The 19734-nt window shown below is 43.7% G+C and overlaps 1 protein-coding gene across 3 annotated transcripts in view; it reads right to left on the bottom strand.

The window, feature by feature from the left end:
* vps8 (VPS8 subunit of CORVET complex) overlaps positions 1-19734 on the bottom strand; it is a 432205-nt gene that overhangs the window by 301890 nt on the left and 110581 nt on the right. For all 3 annotated transcript variants that reach the window (XM_078403484.1, XM_078403485.1, XM_078403483.1), the window contains exons 28-32: positions 12771-12842; positions 9884-10003; positions 7530-7586; positions 6511-6593; positions 2392-2476 (exon numbers count right to left, since the gene is read on the bottom strand). In XM_078403484.1, the coding sequence (XP_078259610.1) occupies positions 2392-2476; positions 6511-6593; positions 7530-7586; positions 9884-10003; positions 12771-12842 (417 nt within the window). The remainder of the gene's footprint in view (positions 1-2391; positions 2477-6510; positions 6594-7529; positions 7587-9883; positions 10004-12770; positions 12843-19734) is intronic.

Raw genomic sequence — 19734 nt, forward strand, 5'->3', positions numbered from 1 at the left:
TTCCCCCCTCCCCACCCCTATTCCCCCCTCCCCACCCCTATTCCCCCCTCCCCTCACCCCCACCTCCCTCCCCTCACCCCCACTTTCCCTGCCCGCACCCCACTCTCCCCCCACCCCCAATCTTCCCTTCTCCCCACTCTCCCCCACCCCACTCTCCCCTCCTCCCCACCCCCTCTCTCCTCCTCCACCCGCACTCTCTCCTCCCCACCCCCACCCCCCCTGCCCCCCTTCCCCCCCACCCCAACTCTCTCCTACCCATCCCCCCCACACTCCCCTCCTCCCCTGCCCCCCACCCCCACTGACCCCCTTGCTCCTCATCCCCCCACCCCCACTCTCCCCCGACCCCCCCCCCACCACCATCTCCATTCCACCCTCCTCCTCCCCCACACCCCCATCCCCCTCACCCACTCGACCCCCCCTCCTCCCCCCCCTCAACCACTCCATCCCCACCCCCTCCACCCTCAGGCACCGAAAGTGGCGACACAGAATCTTCTTCAGTGTCCATTACACCACCAAGTTTAGTATAATCCGCAAACATACAAAAGCTATTAACAACATTGTCGTCCAGATCGTTAATATAGATGACAAACAACGGTGGACCCTGCATCAATCCCTGTGGAACACCATTGGACACAGGCCTCTATATTAAAGCAACTCTCCACTACCCTCTGACTCCTTAAATCAAACCAATTTAATATCCAATTGGCTAGCTCATCCTGAATCCAATGTGAGCTAACCTTCCAGACTAGACTATCATCTAGACTTGTCAAATGTCTTACTCAAACGAAATGAGACAATGTCTACCTCGCTGCCCTTGTCAATTCTCCTCAACCGTCATTAAAAAACACATCCATTTGTGAGACACAATATGTGAGACACAATTTGTGAGACACAATTTCCCATGCAAAAAGCTATCTCTAATCAGAATTAAATTGAGTCCTGAAGACTGCAATGTCCCAGTTAAAAGATGAGATATTGCTCCTCAGGCTTGCATTGAACCTCATTATAACAGTGCAGAAAGCAACAGATAGCGAGGTCAGAGTGAGAGTAGGGTAGTGAATTCAAATAGCAGTCAACAGAAGCTCAGGGTTATCCCTGTGGTCTTACTCCAAACATTCTGCAAACCAATCACTCAATCTGTGTTTGCCATCTCCAATGTCGAGTACCGTTCCTTTCCAAGAGAGGGTATTAAATCATACAAGATTCTACAATCAGGCAGAACATTGCCATTTTGGATCGGAATGGCTTGGGACCAGCAAATCTGGAAAAGGACCTTTGCCTGTGTAACAGCAGCCAGCAGAAACAGCTTGCCATGGCCGGCCACATCTACGCACACATTTTGCTTGTATAATGAGCCTGTATTAATTAAGAAACTAATTAGTCTGACAAAATGGAAAAAGTGGGTTATTTCTAATTGCATACTTGGAAATGGAAATAAGAGATAATGATTTAATCTGTTCTCATTTTGTTACAGCAGTCAGTATATATGTCACAGAACTAAAAATCCCCTCACCAACACTTGCATGAACAATTAATGCAAAACAACGTTGTGATACCAAGTCAGGCCAAATCACTGGATGGATTTAAGACAGTTGGATAGAGCTCTGGGGGCTAGTGGAGTCAAGGGATATGGGGAGAAGGCAGGCACGGGTTATTGATTGTGGACGATCAGCCATGATCACAATGAATGGCGGTGCTGGCTCGAAGGGCCGAATGGCCTCCTCCTGCACCTATTTTCTATGTTTCTATGTTTATCTGGTACATACTCTAAAGAAAACCAAATTTCCTAGTGGAGAATCAGGATTCCAGTGCTCCACCACTTTTTCTGTCCCACAATCTATTTGACTCCACATAACTTAACTTTTACCAACAAACAATCTGGTGGAGGAACTCAGCAGGTCAAGCAGCACCTGTGGCGGGACATGGAGAGACGATATTTCAAGTCGGGACCCATTATCTGAAGTGGAATCATTAAATTTTTGCTGAAAGAAGAAAATGACTAGAGATTGCTGTCAGCATCCACTAGCTGTAAATCATTTCTCTGCCTCGAGGGACCATGTATGATCTTCACTGATCTTCACGGAGTCCGGACACCCCATACTACAGCTAATCTCTGAGCCTTATCCAGTGGTTGCCCAATTATATCTTACACAAACAAACCAATGTACATCAGTGCTTTGTAAAAAATAATTGTGACATTTCAGCTGTACGTTTTAATAGACTGCAATCGTACATGAAATTTTGGCAGTTTAAATAATATTGAATGTTATTATTTTTAACGTAATATTGTATGGATTTGCAAACCGATTGTGGTGTATTGGGAAGAATTAAGCAAATATTCAAGTATTATGCAATACTATTAAAGTTCCTCTGCTACGTTCAGATATATACCTGCCGAAGTTGGTCATTCAGGTAACAACAGATAACCTTGTCATAGAGTTGTTTCTTCTCATACATGAATTCACAGACGTGGTAGCTGGAAAGAAAAATCTGTGATTACAATATAATACTTGGAAAATAACACTTGCACTCCACTCACCCTCCTCTCAGGAGAACAGAGTCAGCTGAAAGTCGGTTTCCTCCCACACTCCAAAGACGTACAGGTATGTAGGTTAATTGGCTGGGTAAAATGTTAAATTTTTTTTAAAAAAAAAATAAAAAAAAATTTAAATTGTCCCTAGTGGGTGTAGGATAGTGTTAATGTACGGGGATCGCTGGGCGGCACGGACTTGGTGGGCCGAAAAGGCCTGTTTCCGGCTGTATATATATGATATGATATGATATGGGAATGATTCATACCATCTCATTACTTTTCATTTGCTCAGCCAAGGTCAAAAGATAAATGAGCCAAGTGAACTTCCTGATCTGAAACTATTATGGTTCTAAACATACTGATTTTCTGACTGGGAAGTGAGGATGAATTATAAATAAGAACATTTGATTAAAGTTGTTCAAATATATATACACGCATCATCTACAACTTAGTCATTTTGTCACTAATAATAGAGAATACATTGCATTAATTACATAACTTCAAATAAGAAGGGCTCCGTGTAATTGCAATCAATTACTTTACCCACAGCACGCATTTCTGTACTTTATGTCTTTTTCGGCATCTGAAGTTTCTTGTATCTACATTGCTGCATTTTTGCTTATAAACTATTGTAATTGTAACTTCTCTGTTGTCATGGAAAGTCTTCAATATGCTTGGAAATAGAAATAAAAGGTGTACCAGAATGCTGCCTGGATTAGGTAGTATTAGCCAAAAGGAGAGGTTGGATGAACTGGAATTGTATTCTCTGAAATGTTGGAGGCTGAGGGTAGACCTGATAGAAGTACATAAAATTATGAGAGGCGTAGATAGGGTAGACAGTCAGACCCTTTTCCCAAGGGTGGAAATATCAAACAAGAGAGGGTAAACCTTTAAGGTAAGAGGGACAAAGTTTAAAGGAGATGTCTGGGGCATTTTCTTTTTACACAGAGGGTGCCTGGAACATGCTGCCATGGGTGATGGTGGAGGCAGATATGATAATGGTGTTTCATTTAGGCATATTAATATGCAGGGAATAAAGGGATATAGATCACATGCAGGCAGATGAACTTAATTTATCTTGACATTATATTTGACACAAACATTGTAGACCGAAGGGCCTTTTTCTGTGATGTACTTTTCTATGATCTATGAAAGAATAATTTGGTTTCTTTCTGCACAGATTCTGCCTCACCAGCATTCATCTTCTTTCACTGAGATTTCCAGTATCCAGAGAATTGATTTTTACAGAACAATATCTATATGTCTTCTTTCCTCAGATTAAAATACTTAAATAATTATATCAATTGAAACAAATAATGCACTCCAAATTCTGCAAACAAATGCTTGGTAAACTCAATCTTAACTTCTAAACACAATGGTTTGAGGTTGGATTAATTTACATACTACCTGCAGAATGAATACTTCATAATTAGAACCAGCATCCAGTCAGACCCCACCCAGTGGGGTGCTGCAAGGCTCGGTGCTGGGACCCCAGTTATGTACAATATATATTAACGATTTAGACGAGGGAGTTAAATGTGACATCTCCAAGTTTGCGGATGACACGAGCTGGGTGGCAGTGTGAGCTGTGAGGAGGATACGATGAGGCTGCAGGGTGACTTGGATAGGTTGGGTGAATGGGCAGATGCAAGGCAGATGCATATAATGTGGATAAATGGGAGGTTATCCACTTTGGTGGCAAGAACAGGAAGGCAGATTATTATCTGAATGGGTGTCAGATTAGAAAAAGGGAAGGTGCAATGAGACCTGTACATCACTCACTGAAAGTTAGCATGCAGGTATAGCAGGCAGTGAAGAAAGCTAATGGCATGTTGGTCTTCATAGCGAGAGGATCTGAGCATAGGAGCAAGGAGGTCCTACTGCAATGTACAGGGCCCTGGTGAGACCGCTCCTGGAGTATTGTGTGCAGTTTTAGTCTCCTAATTTGTGGAAGGACATTCTTGCTATTGAGGGAGTGCAGCGTAGGTTCACCAGGTTAATTCCCAGGATGGAGGGACTGACATTTGATGAAAGAATGGGTCGACTGGCCTTGTATTCGCTAGAATTTAGAAGGATGAGAGGGGATCTTATAGAAACATATACCATTTTTAAAGGATTGGACAAGCTACATGCAGGAAAAATGTTCCCGATGTTGGGGGAGTCCAGAACCAGGGGTTACAGTTTAAGAGTAAGTGGTGGGCCATTTAGGACTGAGATGAGGAAAAACTTTTTCACCCAGAGTTGTGAATCTATGGAATTCTCTCCCACAGAAGGCAGTGGAGGCCAATTCACTGGATGTTTTCAAGAGAGAGTTAGATTTAGCTCTTAGGGCTAAAAGAATCAAGGGATATGAGGAAAAAGCTGGAACAGGATACTGATTTTAGATGATCAGCCATGATCATATTGAATGGCAGTGCTGGCTCGAAGGGCCGAATTGCCTACTCCTGCACCTATTTTTCTGTTTCTATGTTTCTATATTTCACACAACCTCATGATGTTAAACTTTCTGAGCATAATTCTGAACCATAATATAAATGACCACTTGAATAATTCTGAAATGTTAACATTCCTATTCAAACTACATTCGGTTTGGGCATTACAAAAAAAACACTTTTTTGCTTAGGAAATATATTTTGGTAAAGGACAGTATATTGATAACTGGGTCTAGCTGGGATTTAGAACTGTATAAATAGGGTGTTTATTTAGCTCTGGTAGGTGTAAGTTTAATTGTCTAATATTATTTGCTGTTTAGCACCGTGAATGAAAGTTGACTTTGCATAGAATGAAAGGTGATAATTACTATTTTAAGATCATTTAATGTCATTCTGAAAAGTCACCAGGCCCTTTCTGGGAATGGTTCACCAGTCGCCCCTGTTCCAAGTGACCCCAAACCCTCTAGTGCTTTGACATTCAATGGCATCAAAACCCACCAAACTCATGTGACGAAAAGTAAAATAGAAATTGGAAAGGAAGGATTAGAATTCTGTTCCATTACTAATTTCAGTCTAGCCACAACTGCATCTTACTGTGCTTTACTACATAACAAATAAGAAAACAACTGAAACTAGGATTAAAACATAATTCAGAGATTCTCAAAGTGATAAATGTAAAAGAAAAATAAACATACTGCTGATGCTGGAAATCTGGAATAAAAATAGAAAATAGTGGAAACACTTAGCAGGTCAGGCAGCAGCTGTGGATTCGGACAAAGAATCTGCGATCACAACCAATAATTGTTTCCCTTTCCACAGATGTTCACTGACCCGCTGGATATTTCCAATGATAACATTGTGTGATAATGTACTGACTGAGAAGGAATTCCTTCATTCGTCTCAATTTGTCTTCATTTATCTTTCTAAACTCGTTCCATTATCAACAGAAACATTTTAACATGAAACCATGCAAGAGTGGGAATGCAAATACGTTCAAGACTGGAAATAAATTCTAGGCCACATTGACCATTGATTTGTTATAGTCTATCAGCTGCAGAGAAACAAATTATAAAAGGGCATTGACTAAGTGCTTTTTAAGTGCTAATTAAGAAATCTATTGGTTGATACCCAGTAGTCATAAACTAAACTAAAAAATCTACCTACTTATTTTATACTGCTCTGAAGGAGACAGAAGGCACACTTTAGTCAAGACGTAGCTCATTTAATCCAGACGACAAAAAAACCATAACTTAGACATTTTGCAAGAGAGAATGAATAAAGGCAGTTTATTTCAACATAGAGAATGTGGTTTGCAGAGACATCCTTTTTCATCCAAGAATTTGAAGAACCTAATACCTATTCCTTTGACTTTAGGATACTACTGAAAAACAAATTTACCTTTTGAATTTTCAAGTGGATACAAATATCAAGTTTATTTGCAGCAAAATTATCAATCACAGCCACAAAGCATATCTTTAAACATTATGTATTTTTTGCTTCAGCAACAGGATATAATTGAGTTGAAACCATTTAAACATAACTTACAATGCAGCTTTCTCTGCCATAGCAATCAGTCTGCTCTCATCAAACTGTACAATTCCTCCAGCCTGAAGCAGCTCCAGAAGAACCTATGAAGAAAATAAATTGTGTCATTAAAAAATACAACAGATTATATCTTTAAGATATTGATACGTTCTTTTACTTTCAAAAAGCGAACATGTTTTGAACACGCAGTTCATCAAATGAACATTGCACTTGTTTCACGATGTACAACTCTGGATTTCCTCAAGGATCTCCACATGGCCCTCACCTCTTCCTCGTCAGCATTCTGCCTATGGGGACTTCACAAGAGACACGTCAATTTTCACATTTACACTGATATTATTCAGTTCTATTTCTCCACCAACTTTTCCTGACTATCTTTGGCCATGCTTTGCAGTTCGTTCTTTAAAGCTTACTCTGAAGCTTTCCATTTTGTCTGATAATATTTCTAACATTAATCTGCCCTTTAATTTATTGCCTGCCTTCTCTGACTATATATGTGATCGTATTGCCTGTTCTATTTTTTTTTCCAAAATATGAACAGCATTCATTCATGAGCTGTATAATTCTGGATCTATACCTCAGCTATCCCTTCTCCCTCATCTGCTCAATACCCTCAACAAAACAACCAGAATTATCTTTTCAATATTAAATGCTTATAAATTAAGTTGTTGTGGTTCACAAAATAATTAAGGGATGTAAAGAGAATATTTCTACTATATCCTTTCAAGCTCAACGTTCTGCTTCATTTAATCCTCCCCCCCATCCTGTTTTATAGTAGAATTTTAAGATCAGGTAGCATTAACTGATTTAACCTTTTTTAGGATTTGGCACAACTGTTCAGGTGGCTGCAATGACTGGTGTTGACACTTCATAGCTAAATGTATCACTGCATCAAACAGCTCTTTGGCATATCAAAATTTAACCTTGGGAATTAGAAATAGGAAAATGGGATTCTTGCAATCTAAATGATGCAATTATACAATCCAGTTCTACATCCCAGCGCATCAGGCCACTTTCACCTGTTGCCTCTCTGCATGTCGTGATTCATCGTCAGGACTGCACAGGAACTCGAGAACCTAAAAGATTCAAAAACGTGCATTTTTTTAGAAGTTGTTTAAAAGTATTGCTTAAATAAAATAGTTGATCATTTTCTTTGCTTAAACTTATCCACCCCCATTTCTTATGCAATTCACTGACTCCAGCTTGGGAGTGCAGCAAAACAAAATTATTTGTCAGTGCCAGCCAGCTCAACCTAGTTAATGCCACTCTCAAACAGGGTAGCAAGGTACTTTGAGAATGAAAGGCACAGACAAAGGCACAGGTGTATTTCTGGGTATTTTCTTATTCACATAACAGAGCAAATCAGTCCTGCATTATTTTGTAGCTAAAAGAAGTTTAGTTTAGAGACACAGCATGAAAACTGGCCCTTTAGCCTAGCGAGTCCAGGCCGACCATTGATCACTCATACATTAGTGATCTACTACACCAGTACACTCGTACACTGTCCCGCTGAGTTAAAAAGTCTGAAGAAGAGTCTCGACCCGAAACGTTACTCATTCTTTCTCTCCAGAGATGCTGCCTGTCCCGCTGTTAACTTCATGACTAATTTCCATCCTACACTCAAATTCACTTTAACCATCTCCGACACCTCCCTACCGTTTCTGGATCTCACCATCTCCATCTCAGGAGATAGACTATTGACCAATATCAACTATAAACCTACTGACTCCCATAGCTATCTAGACTACACTTCTTCCCACCCTGCTTCCTGTAAAGACCATATCTCCTACTCCCAATTCCTGTCTATGCCGCATCTGCGCCCAGGATGAGGTTTTCCATACTAGATCATCGGAGATGTCCCCATTCTTTAGGAACCGGGGGTTCCCCTCTTCCATTATAGATGAGGCTCTCACTAGGGTTTCCTCAATATCATATCATATCATATCATATATATACAGCCGGAAACAGGCCTTTTCGGCCCTCCAAGTCCGTGCCGCCCAGCAATCCCCGTACACTAACACTATCCTACACCCACTAGGGACAATTTTTACATTTACCCAGCCAATTAACCTACATACCTGTACGTCTTTGGAGTGTGGGAGGAAACCCAAGATCTCGGAGAAAACCCACGCAGGTCACGGGGAGAACGTACAAACTCCTTACAGTGCAGCACCCGTAGTCAGGATCGAACCTGAGTCTCCGGCGTTGCATTCGCTGTAAAGCAGCAACTCTACCGCTGCGCTATCTCGCAGCTCCGCTGTTGCTCTCCCTCCCCCATTCACAACAAGGACCCCATGCCCTCACCTTCCACCCCATCAGCCGTCGCGTACAGCATATAATCCTCCAACTCCTTTGCCACCTCCAGGAGGATCCCACTACTGGCCACATCTTCCCATCTCCACCTCTTTCTGCTTTCCCTGGAGACCGTTCGCTACGCAACTCTCTGGTCAACTCGTCCCTTCCCACCCAAACCACCCATCCAAACCACCCATCCAAACCACCCATCCAAACCACCCCAGCGACTCCATCCAAGGACACAGACAGTCTTTTCAGGTGAGGCAGAGGTTCACTCGCACCTCCTCCAACCTCATCAACTTTATCTACTGTGCCATGTGTCAACTTCTGTAGACCGGCGAGACCAGGTGCAGGCTCGGCGATCGTTTCGCTGAACACCTCCGCTGAGTCCGCCTTAACCTACCTGATCTCCCAGTTGCTCAGTACTTAAACTCCCCCTCCCATTCCCTATCAGACCTTTCTGTCTTGGGACTCCTCCATTGTCAGAGTGAGGCCCAGCGCAAATTGGAGGAACAGCACCTCATATTTCGTTTAGGCAGCTTACACCCCAGCGGTATGAACATTGACTTCTCACTTCAAATAGTCCTTGCTTTCCCTCTCTCTGCATCCCCTCCCCCTTCCCAGTTCTCCCACCAGTCTTACTGTCTCCGACTACATTCTATCTCTGTACTGCCCACTCCCCTGACATCAGTCTGAAGAATGGACTCGACCCGAAACATCACCCATTCCTTCTCTCCAGAGATGCTGCCTGTCCGGCTGAGTTACTCCAGCATTTTGTGTCTACACTCGTACACTAGTGCACCCACTTTCCCTATTAGAGGTAATTTAGAGAGGTCAATTAGCCTATAAACATGCACGTCTTTGGATGTGGAAGGAAACTGGAGCTCCTGGATAAACCCCATGCGGTCACAGTGCGAATGTACAGACAGCACCTGTAATCAGGATTGAACCTGGGTCTCTGGAACTCTGAGGCAGCAGCTCTACCGCTGCTCCGCTGTGTCACCCAAGGATAAGACTTCAGGAAATATCTAATTTTGCATCCAGGCCTGAATCATCACACATTCTTAGAATAACTTACCTGGTCAAAAAGCATTCTATTGACAAAAAGCGTGTTGTCTGGTTTTGCCAGCTGTCTTGCCAGAAAGGTAAATAGACATCCAACCTGCGATGGAGTAAAGTCTGAATTCTCCACCATTACCTAAAAAAAAGTTAAATACAAAGAAATGTATTGATAGGACTGAAATTTCTAATAAATATTGTCAGTGGACCAGCAAATTATATCTTCATACCACATATTATTGGAGAGAAGGGAAGAAGATTTTCACTGTATTTCAGTATACATGATAATAATAAACCAATACCAATAAGAATTACAACAGATTAAAATGAACCAAAATATTTGCAGATGTAGCTGCATTATGTAACATATAGTAGAAGGAGAATTTCAGATAAAATCTTCAACCAAATCACCTAAAACCTCAGTTGTGATTATTTACATTTTATAATCAAGCTTCCCTGCAGTTTTTAGCTCAGAGTCCTGGGATATATCTGGGGAAATAGGCGTTAACATTTGAACAATCATTGAACAAAGCTCTTGTTCACATGCTTTGCTTGAAGTATAATTTTCATCATGATGATGGCAGCTCAGGGTGAAAAGATGGCGAAAAAGTTATTGTTGGATGTGCACCAGAAATATTTGAGAGGCATCCATCAGTACCTACTACTATGAGGAATGTCTTGTACACACAGACACCAAGATTGTGTTAATTGTTAAGTGTTTCTAAATATGCTCTCAACAAAACAAATGTTGGGTCTCTGAGAGAAAGTGATTCAACTGATGAAACAACTTTGCCAATTTTTACAAGGAATCAAGGATTTCAAGAAGAGCTAGATAGAGCTCTTAAAGATAGTGGAGTCAGGGGGTATGGGGAGAAGGCAGGAATGGAGTACTGATTCAGCCATGATCACATTGAAAAGCGGTGCTGGCTCGAAGGGCCGAATTGCCTACTCCTGCACCTTTTGTCTATTGTCTAAGCTGTCGAGTTTATTCTCGACTGCACAACCATGGTGCAAATTAAAAATTTGCTTGCACTAGTATCAGTCACACACTCAAAATATATATATATATAAATTATAGGTAAATTACAAATAAAAATCTAAACAAACTTTTAATTTAAAATTTAAAAGAATTTTAGATTTTTGCAAATAATAATGACATTAGTGCAAAACACAATCAGAAAAAAGCATATCCGTGGTAATGCAAGAGAACCGTAGTGTTCCATTGTCAAAATATGATTAGGGCTGTGCAGAGCCTGATAGATGCAGGACGGCAACTGTTCCTGAACATGGTGGTGCAGGACCAGGTTTCTGAACACCCAGCCCAATGGTAGCGATGAGAAGAGGGGATGTCAGAAATGGTGGGGTTCCTTGTTAATAGATTCTATGAAGCAGCACCTCATGTAAATGCTTTTGATGGAGAGGAAAGCTGTGCCCACAATGTAGCATGCTAAATTCATAACTCTCTGCAGGCTTGTGATACCTGTGCATTGGAATTGCCATACAAGGCCATGATGTAATCATTCAGGAGTACAATACTTTTCAGTACAGTACATCTGCAAAAGTTTGTTAGAATATTCAGACATACTTCATCCCTTTAAACATCAGAAAAAGTAGAGATGTCAGTGCACCTTCTTTGTGATTACATAGAGTCATAAAATCAATGAACATGGAAACAGGCACTTCGGCCCAACTCGTTCACGCCGAGCTAGATGCCAAGCTGGTCCCATTGACCTGCACCTGGCCCCATTTCCTTTACTTCAGACTTTACTTTAGAGATACAGCGTGAAAACAGACCCTTCGGCCCACCAAGTCCGCGCTGACCAGTGATCACTTTGTACACTAGCACTCTCCTACACATTAGGGATGATTCACAACTTACAGAAGTCAATTACCCAACAAACCAGTACGTCTTTGGAATGTTGGAGGAAACTGGAGCACCCAGAGAAAACACAAGTGGTCACAGAGAGAACATACAAACTCCATACAGACAGGACCCATCGTCGGGATCGAACCCGGGTCTCTGGTGCCGTAAGTCAGCAACTCTACCACTGTGGCACTGTACCGCCTGGTGCAGTGCAGAGTGTAAAGTCAGTGAGATGGCATGTGCTCTTGACCTGTTATGGTTAGAAGCAAATTGAAGCATTTGAATGAATGAATGAATAAGTTTATTGGCCAAGTGTGTGCATATACAAGGAATGTGCCTTGAGGCAGGAGTTGATTCATGCCATAACCAACCTTCACAAACCTCTTCATTATTGTTGATGTAAGTGCTACCAGATGCAACTCATTAAGACAGGTCATCTTGCCCTTCCTGCACATTAGCGGGAAACTCAGGCTGCAGACGTGAGATCCAAGTGTCCTTGAATATTCCAGCCAGTTGGTCCGTACACGTCTTTCGTACCTGGCCAGGACACTCTTCGTGGATTCACACTCTTGAAGGATGCTCTGACATTGGCTTCAGTGGAATTTTGGTGGAAGCTCTCCAATTAACCAAATTAATGCATTGCACCATTACCAGGGATACTCCACTGTACCGAAGGCAGACTGCTGCGCAACACCATCCGTAATGTAAACACATGTATTGTAGTTACTCCACAAGCCTTCTGCAACAGTATCTCCCAAAACACCATCTTGCCTGGAAGGGAAAGGTAAGCAGATACATGGGGTTGTCACCACTGAAAATGTTCCCTCTAGGATGCAGATGACCTTCCTGCAATGTGCAGTTACTGCTTCATCAAAGGGTTGACACTCAGGATGTTCATATCAATAACAGTGTGGAATATTTTCACTAGTCCTGCAGCAGTCAAGGTGGAAGCTTCAGCCACAACCTTTCAAGTAGACTTCAGCAATAACCACATCCTATACCACTGTCAAAAGTTACTAAGAATTTTTCCAAAAATCCTTACCTTAAGTAAGATGTCCACTATCCTCTGTTGATGTTCCACTGCTTGTTTGTCATTTCTGAAATCTTCAAACGTCTATTGAAAACAACATACATTACTGAAGTGTACCACACACCAAAGTGAATTCATGGAGGTTTCAAGAGTTTTGGAAAGGGTGTAGAAGAGATTTACCAGGATGCTTCCTGGATGAAAAGGTATTAGCTATATGGTTGGACAAACTTCTATTTCTCTGGAGCATTAGAGGCTGTGGGGAGACTAAAATTGAGGCATAGGTAGAGTAGACAATCAGAACCTTTTTCCCCAGGGTAGAAATGTCAATGATGAAAGGGCATAGCTTTAAGGTAAGAGGGGCAAAGTTTAAAGAAGATGTGTGGGGAAGTTTTTTTTTAACACACAGAATGATGTGTTTCTGGAAAGCTCTGTCAAAGCATGGTGGAGGAGGATATGATAGAGGCATTTAAGAGGCTTTTGGATAGGCACATAAATATGCAAGGAATGGAGAGATATGGATCATATGTTTCTTTTTTTTTCCTAATCAGATGTGCAGCACTTTGGTCAACGTGGGTTGTTTTTAAATGTGCTATACAAATAAAATTGACTTGACTTGACTTGACTTGACATGCAGGCAGAGGTTTATTAGTTTGCCTTGTGGGCTACAGGTCCTGTGCAAGAGCTGTACAGTTCTATGTTCTACAATGATGGGACAGCAAAAACAGGTCCATAATGATAATTAATACTGCTCCATTAATTCTGAAGCCACAAAATGTAGGTTATATAAACCTTTCAAATCAATGACATATTGCTCTTAATATAATATACAATGAGAAAACCGTGCACCACTTTGACACTTCAAATTATTTTGCAATCAGTCACATTTTTGTATATTTTTTAATATCCAAATCCTTTGTAATATTAAATATCTTTTGTAATATTTTGTAACAGCCATTTATACTGAACAAGTTGTACCAAACAAGCTCTCACAAACCACTAGTTTTTTTTAAGGGTTTAAGGCCCCCCTCGGTCATGGCTGACCATGGGTGATGCATCCTGGTTGTTGGCTGCTTGCTCCAAATCTCGGTTAGAGCAGCGTTGATGTGTGGTTGGATGCAAGCCTGGGTGATGAAGGACAAGCTGTTGCCCATGCAGCACGACCCCCTCTCCACGTCGCTGATCAATCCAAAGGAACGGCAGAGCAGTTACACTTTGGCACCAGCGCCGGCCGCCGCAGGACCTGCCAGAATGAGGTTGTTGACATCAACAAACTGCCTTAGGGACTCCAACTCCGGATTGAGGTCTTGAGGTTTACTCCTGGACCCTTTCCCATGACTGGATATGACCACAAGGCAGTGGAGGTTTTAGATCAACGTGGACTACCTTCCCAGGCTGACGAGCCTCATCTGCCCGAGACTTGTGGGGGTGGGAGCGTCTACCTTCCCGTCTATAGCACCTGCCCACTGCAGCCTTCAACCGCCTTCCCAGCCGTTGTGATACTCCACTAAAGTCAGCCATCATCCTCCGCCTGTTTCACCATTGAGGTCTTGGTTGGATTGCTCTTTGTCAGCTGATCGCACTATGGGAACTGCACTCACCTCCCTGCAGGAGCTATACATCAGGAGGTGCAGATCCAGAGCCAGCTACATTATGGGGGACCCCTACTACCCCAGCAACGGACTGTTCCAGCTGCTACGGTCAGGCAAACGCCTTCACTGTCACGCTGTGAAAACAGAGAGGATGAGACGGAGTTTCTTCCCACAGGCCATCAGGACTGTTAACTCTCATATCACCAGGGACTAATTTAATTTACTGTATTAATTTATTTTTTGTGTTAAATTTTTTTTTTCTATTCTGTTTTGTAGTTTTAGCACAATCCGCAGGCGTTGCCACTTTCATTTCACTGCACATCTTGTGTATGTATGTGACAAATAAAGTTGACTTGACCTCCCCTCGACCTTACTGCCATGGGTGACCCTACCAGGAGCATAGCTCCAGACGGCATCGCTCTCAGGATCTCAGGACCACACAAGCTTCTCCACTACGACAAGGTGACAAACCACCAGTAACGAGAAGATAATGTCTAAATTTGGACTAAATTAGGACTAAATTTAGCCAGGGAATGACATCCAAGTTCCCGGTCCTTCAAAATATTGCAATAGCATCTTTTATCCTGGGCTGAGAAGTAACACTGGTTTAATATTTCATCTGACAGATGGTACCTTTGACAGAACAGTGTTTCCTCAGTACTTCAACAGCTGAAATCTGCAAGCTGGTGATCAGACGTCATTGCGCTATTAACCTTGCAAAAACAAGCTTTTAAAAAAAAGTAACTTCTTAAAATGATCTGAGGCTACTGTATTAAAACAAAAATTAAACACAGAGGATCCTTCTTGCGAGCCCAACTGGGGCATAGCCTGATTTGGACATATAATTCTTGAATCAGCATAAAAGATTGTTGTAAACACGAGCAAGGTCTTGAGTATTCAACAAAAAAATCTTCTGCATTTCACAAGGATTTTCTGCCCAAAAGAGGAAATGAGCTTGCTCTATGAGGCTGTGAAACACAAATTTACATGAATGTCCATATTTTGTTGAAGTTACAGATTTATGATCTTTAATATTGTAGAGATGTTTCATAATTTTTAAAAGTAAAAACTAAATATGCACCTGAAATATAAACAGCCATAAACTGTATTATTTGTGACCAGAGTGAATAGATTTATAGACAATAGGTGCAGGAGTAGGCCATTCGGCCCTTCGAGCCAGCACCGCCATTCAATGCGATCATGGCTGATCATTCTCAATTAGTACCCCGTTCCCGCTTTCTTCCCATACCCCCTGACTCCGCTATCCTTGTTTAGCCTTGCTCTTTATATCCAGAGTGCACCATGTGGCAATAAGTGACTGGAAATAAGTGACTAGATTCCAAGCTTACATTAAACTAACCTGGCCTCATCTCACAAACATTTTTTTTCCCCGAAGTCATCTCAGAGCATGACAGAAAATTGGGAGGTCAATAAAAAATAAAGTCAAGCAAGGCAAGTAAGCAAAAGGCTGTATTCCATTATCACCTGAAAAGGTCCCAAAATTTAGATGTAATTGTCTAATCTGTCAATTATTTTGATTATCACAAGGTTAGCTATTAGAGATTATGGATACTTTAAATATCAGATGTGCGAAAATCCTCTCAGAACACCCACCATCCCCCCACCAGATCTCAACATCTCCAACGGGATCCCACCACTAGCCACATTTTCCCATCTCCACCCCTTTCTGCCCTCTGCAGAGACCGTTCCCTCCGCAACTCCCTGGTTAACGCATCCCTTCCCACCCAAACCACCCCATCCCCAGGTACCTTCCACTCCAACCGCAGAAGAGGTAACACCTGTCGTTATACAATAGACAATAGGTGCAGGAGTAGGCCATTCGGCCCCTTCGAGCCAGCACCGCCATTCACTGTGATCATGGCTGATCATCCACAATCAGTATCCCGTTCCTACCTTTACTCTGCTATCTTTAAGAGCTCTATCTAACTCTCTCTTGAAAGTATCCAGAGAATTGGCCTCCACTGCCACTGAGGCAGAGATTTCCAGATTCACAACTCTCAGGGTGAAAAAGGTTTTTCCTCATCTCCGTTCTAAATCCCCTTATTCTTAAATTGTAGCCCCTGGTTCTGGACTCCCCAACATCGGGAACATGTTTCCTGCCTCTAGCATCGGCGAGACCCAGTCTGCGTTTGGTCTTGCCAATGTATAAGAGTCCACATCTTGAACAACAGATACAGTAGATGAGGTTGGAGGATGTGCAAGTGAACCTCTGCCTAACCTGTAAGGACTGTCGGGGTCCCTGGACAGAGTCAAGGGAGAAGGTATTGTGGTGTTATTGCAATGTGCCTTTAAGACTACACAGGTCTATTGGTAGGGGGTCATCAGAGGGGGACAGGGAGGAGCCCGGGGGAGCAGATGGCGGTTGAATAAACACTCGCGTAAAAACACAGTCGGACTCACTGTATCTTTTTAAAGAACACAACATGGTGTCAGAAGTCCTGTAGGGTGCGTGAAGTGTACTTTGAGTCGAACAACTATCGTTTGGAGCTCGTTGACGGCAAAAGAGAAAGAAGAGTGCGACATGCAAGACGACAACGCACAGAGAGCCCCGGTAGGACCAAATGCTACATTTAGCATCCAGCCTCCGGAGTCCTTCGACTTTTCAAAGCCGCAAGAGTGGGCCAAATGGATACGGAGGTTCGAAAGGTTCCGTCTGGCAAGTAACTTGAATGCCAGCTCCGAAGATAATCAAGTTAACAGGCTGATTTATTGCATGGGAGATGAGGCGGACGATGTTCTGCGCGGGTTAAACCTGACAGTAGCACAAAGCGGAACGTACATAGGGGTGCGCGATGGCTTCCAACGATTTTTCATAGTAAAGAAAAATATAATCTATGAGCGTGCCAAGTTCAACATGCGCAGGCAATAGACAATAGACAATAGGTGCAGGAGTAGGCCATTCAGCCCTTCGAGCCAGCACCGCCATTCAATGCGATCATGGCTGATCACTCTCCATCAGTACCCCGTTCCTGCCTTCTCCCCATACCCCCTCACTCCGCTATCCTTAAGAGCTCTATCCAGCTCTCTCTTGAAAGCATCCAACGAACTGGCCTCCACTGCCTTCTGAGGCAGAGAATTCCACACCTTCACCACTCTCTGACTGAAAAAGTTCTTCCTCATCTCCGTTCTAAATGGCCTACCCCTTATTCTTAAACTGTGGCCCCTTGTTCTGGACTCCACCAACATTGGGAACGTGTTTCCTGCCTCTAATGTGTCCAATCCCCTAATTATCTTATATGTTTATATAAAACATGAAACAGTGGATGCCTTTGTCACTGCGTTATATGCGCTGGCAGAGCATTGTAACTACGGGGTGCTACACGACGAGCTGATACGCGACAGGCTTGTTGTCGGACTGATGGATAAGCGGCTGTCCGAACGTATGCAGCTTGATGCAGAATTGACGCTCGAAAAGGCCGTCAATATGGCGAGGCAGAGTGAGGAGGTGAAACGGCAACAATCTTCTCTGCGAGGTGACACCAGGACAGAGACAAGTGATGCTAAATCTGTGGACAGAGTGTATAAGAGCAGTAGTAAAGGTGCCAAAAACAAACCTCACCAGGCTTATGGCCACCAACTCAAAACACACAGCGCCCAACACAGCAGGGGGAAAAGTGTACAGTGCCATAAATGTGGCAGCTCTCCGTCCCATCCAAGGCAGGATTGCCCGGCAAAGGATGCGAAATGCCATTTATGTGGGAGAAAGGGACATTACAAGGTCACCCAAAACCATGCAGGAAGTTGAAGAGGACGAGGATGTTATGTTCCTAGGCAGCGTCACAGCCGATGGAGAGCCATGGATGGTAAACATCGACATAAATGATAAAAACGTGTCATTCAAAATTGACACCGGCGCCGATGTTACAGTCCTACGCCACACCGTGTTTAAAGAGATCGAAGAGACAGCGATCCACCTACCCTCCGTAAAGCAACCAAGCCACTGCTGGGACCCGGGAGGAGTCCACTAGAAGTTGTGGGCGTTGCTGGGCTGTTCCTGGTGAAAGGAGAGAAAAGGGTGATGGAGGATGTGTACGTCACACGACACCTGCACACTGCATTGCTGGGGAGGCCTGCTATCGGCAAGCTGGAGCTTGTGGTTCGGCTAGACAGCATCACCATAGAGACACTTAAGACTAGCTACCCGAAGCTATGCAGCGGTCTCGGGGAGGTACGACAGCAGTATGCCATCAAGCTGAAACCAGGGGCCCAACCGTTCTCATTGAAGACACCCAGAAGGATTCCGTTGCCGCTGATGGGTAAAGTCGAGCGAGAACTGTCCCGCATGGAAGGCCTGGGGGTGATCACCAGGGTTGAAGAGCCTACTGACTGGTGTTCAGGCATGGTGGTGGTGCCGAAAAAGACAGGAGCCGTACGCATATGCGTCGATCTCACTAACCTCAACGAGTCGGTGTGTCGAGAAAAGTACATCCTGCCATCGGTGGAGGAAACACTGGGGATGCTGGCTGGAGCCAGAATATTCAGCAAGTTGGATGCCAACACGGGGTTTTGGCAAATACCCCTGACCGAAGACTCAGCAAAATACACAACATTCATCACACCCTTCGGTCGTTACTACTTCAAGCGGCTGCCCTTCGGCATTGCCTCTGCCCCCGAACACTTTCAAAATAGGATGGTGTCAGAGGTCACGGAGGGACTCGAGGGAATCGTCTGCCACATGGATGATGTACTGGTCTGGGGCCAAACACGAGAGGAGCACGACGCTCGTCTGCATACTGTGCTGGCGAGGATCCAAAAGGCGGGCATTACGCTTAACATTGACAAATGTGGCCTGTCGAAGGAAGAGGTGACTTTTCTTGGTCATGTCCTCTCCTCCAGTGGCATTAGTCCTGCCCCGAGCAAGACTGAGGCTGTAAGGAAGATGGAGGAGCCGACCAATGTGAGTGAGCTGAGGAGCTTTCTCGGAATGGTTAACCAGCTGGGGAAGTTCATCCCGCAACTAGCAGAGAGAGACAAGGCTCTGCGAGACCTCCTGTCAAACAGGAACTGCTGGCTGTGGGGCGTCGACCAGGCAAGAGCGTTTTGTGGCGGCACCCGGGGGCTAGGCCACTCCCTTGGTCATTCCACTCGGCACTCAGTGGACAGGAGGGATTAGGTCACTTCCTGGGTCAGTCCCCTTGGGTCAGGTGGTCTGGGACTATAAAGGGTTTGGGTGTGTCGACTCACGTTCTTCTTGAGTGCGGTGTTTGGTACCACAGGTAATAAAGTTATTAACTACTCACCTGGCGTCTGGCCTGATTACCGCGGTGACCGCACCCACTACACTGGTGACCCCGACTTTCCCTCGCAAGTCGCGATGGACCAGAACCTGCTACTACCCGACTCTTCCAGTCAACCGCTTTTGGACC

This window comes from Rhinoraja longicauda, chromosome 8 (assembly GCF_053455715.1).
Source record: "Rhinoraja longicauda isolate Sanriku21f chromosome 8, sRhiLon1.1, whole genome shotgun sequence".
NCBI lineage: Eukaryota > Metazoa > Chordata > Chondrichthyes > Rajiformes > Arhynchobatidae > Rhinoraja > Rhinoraja longicauda.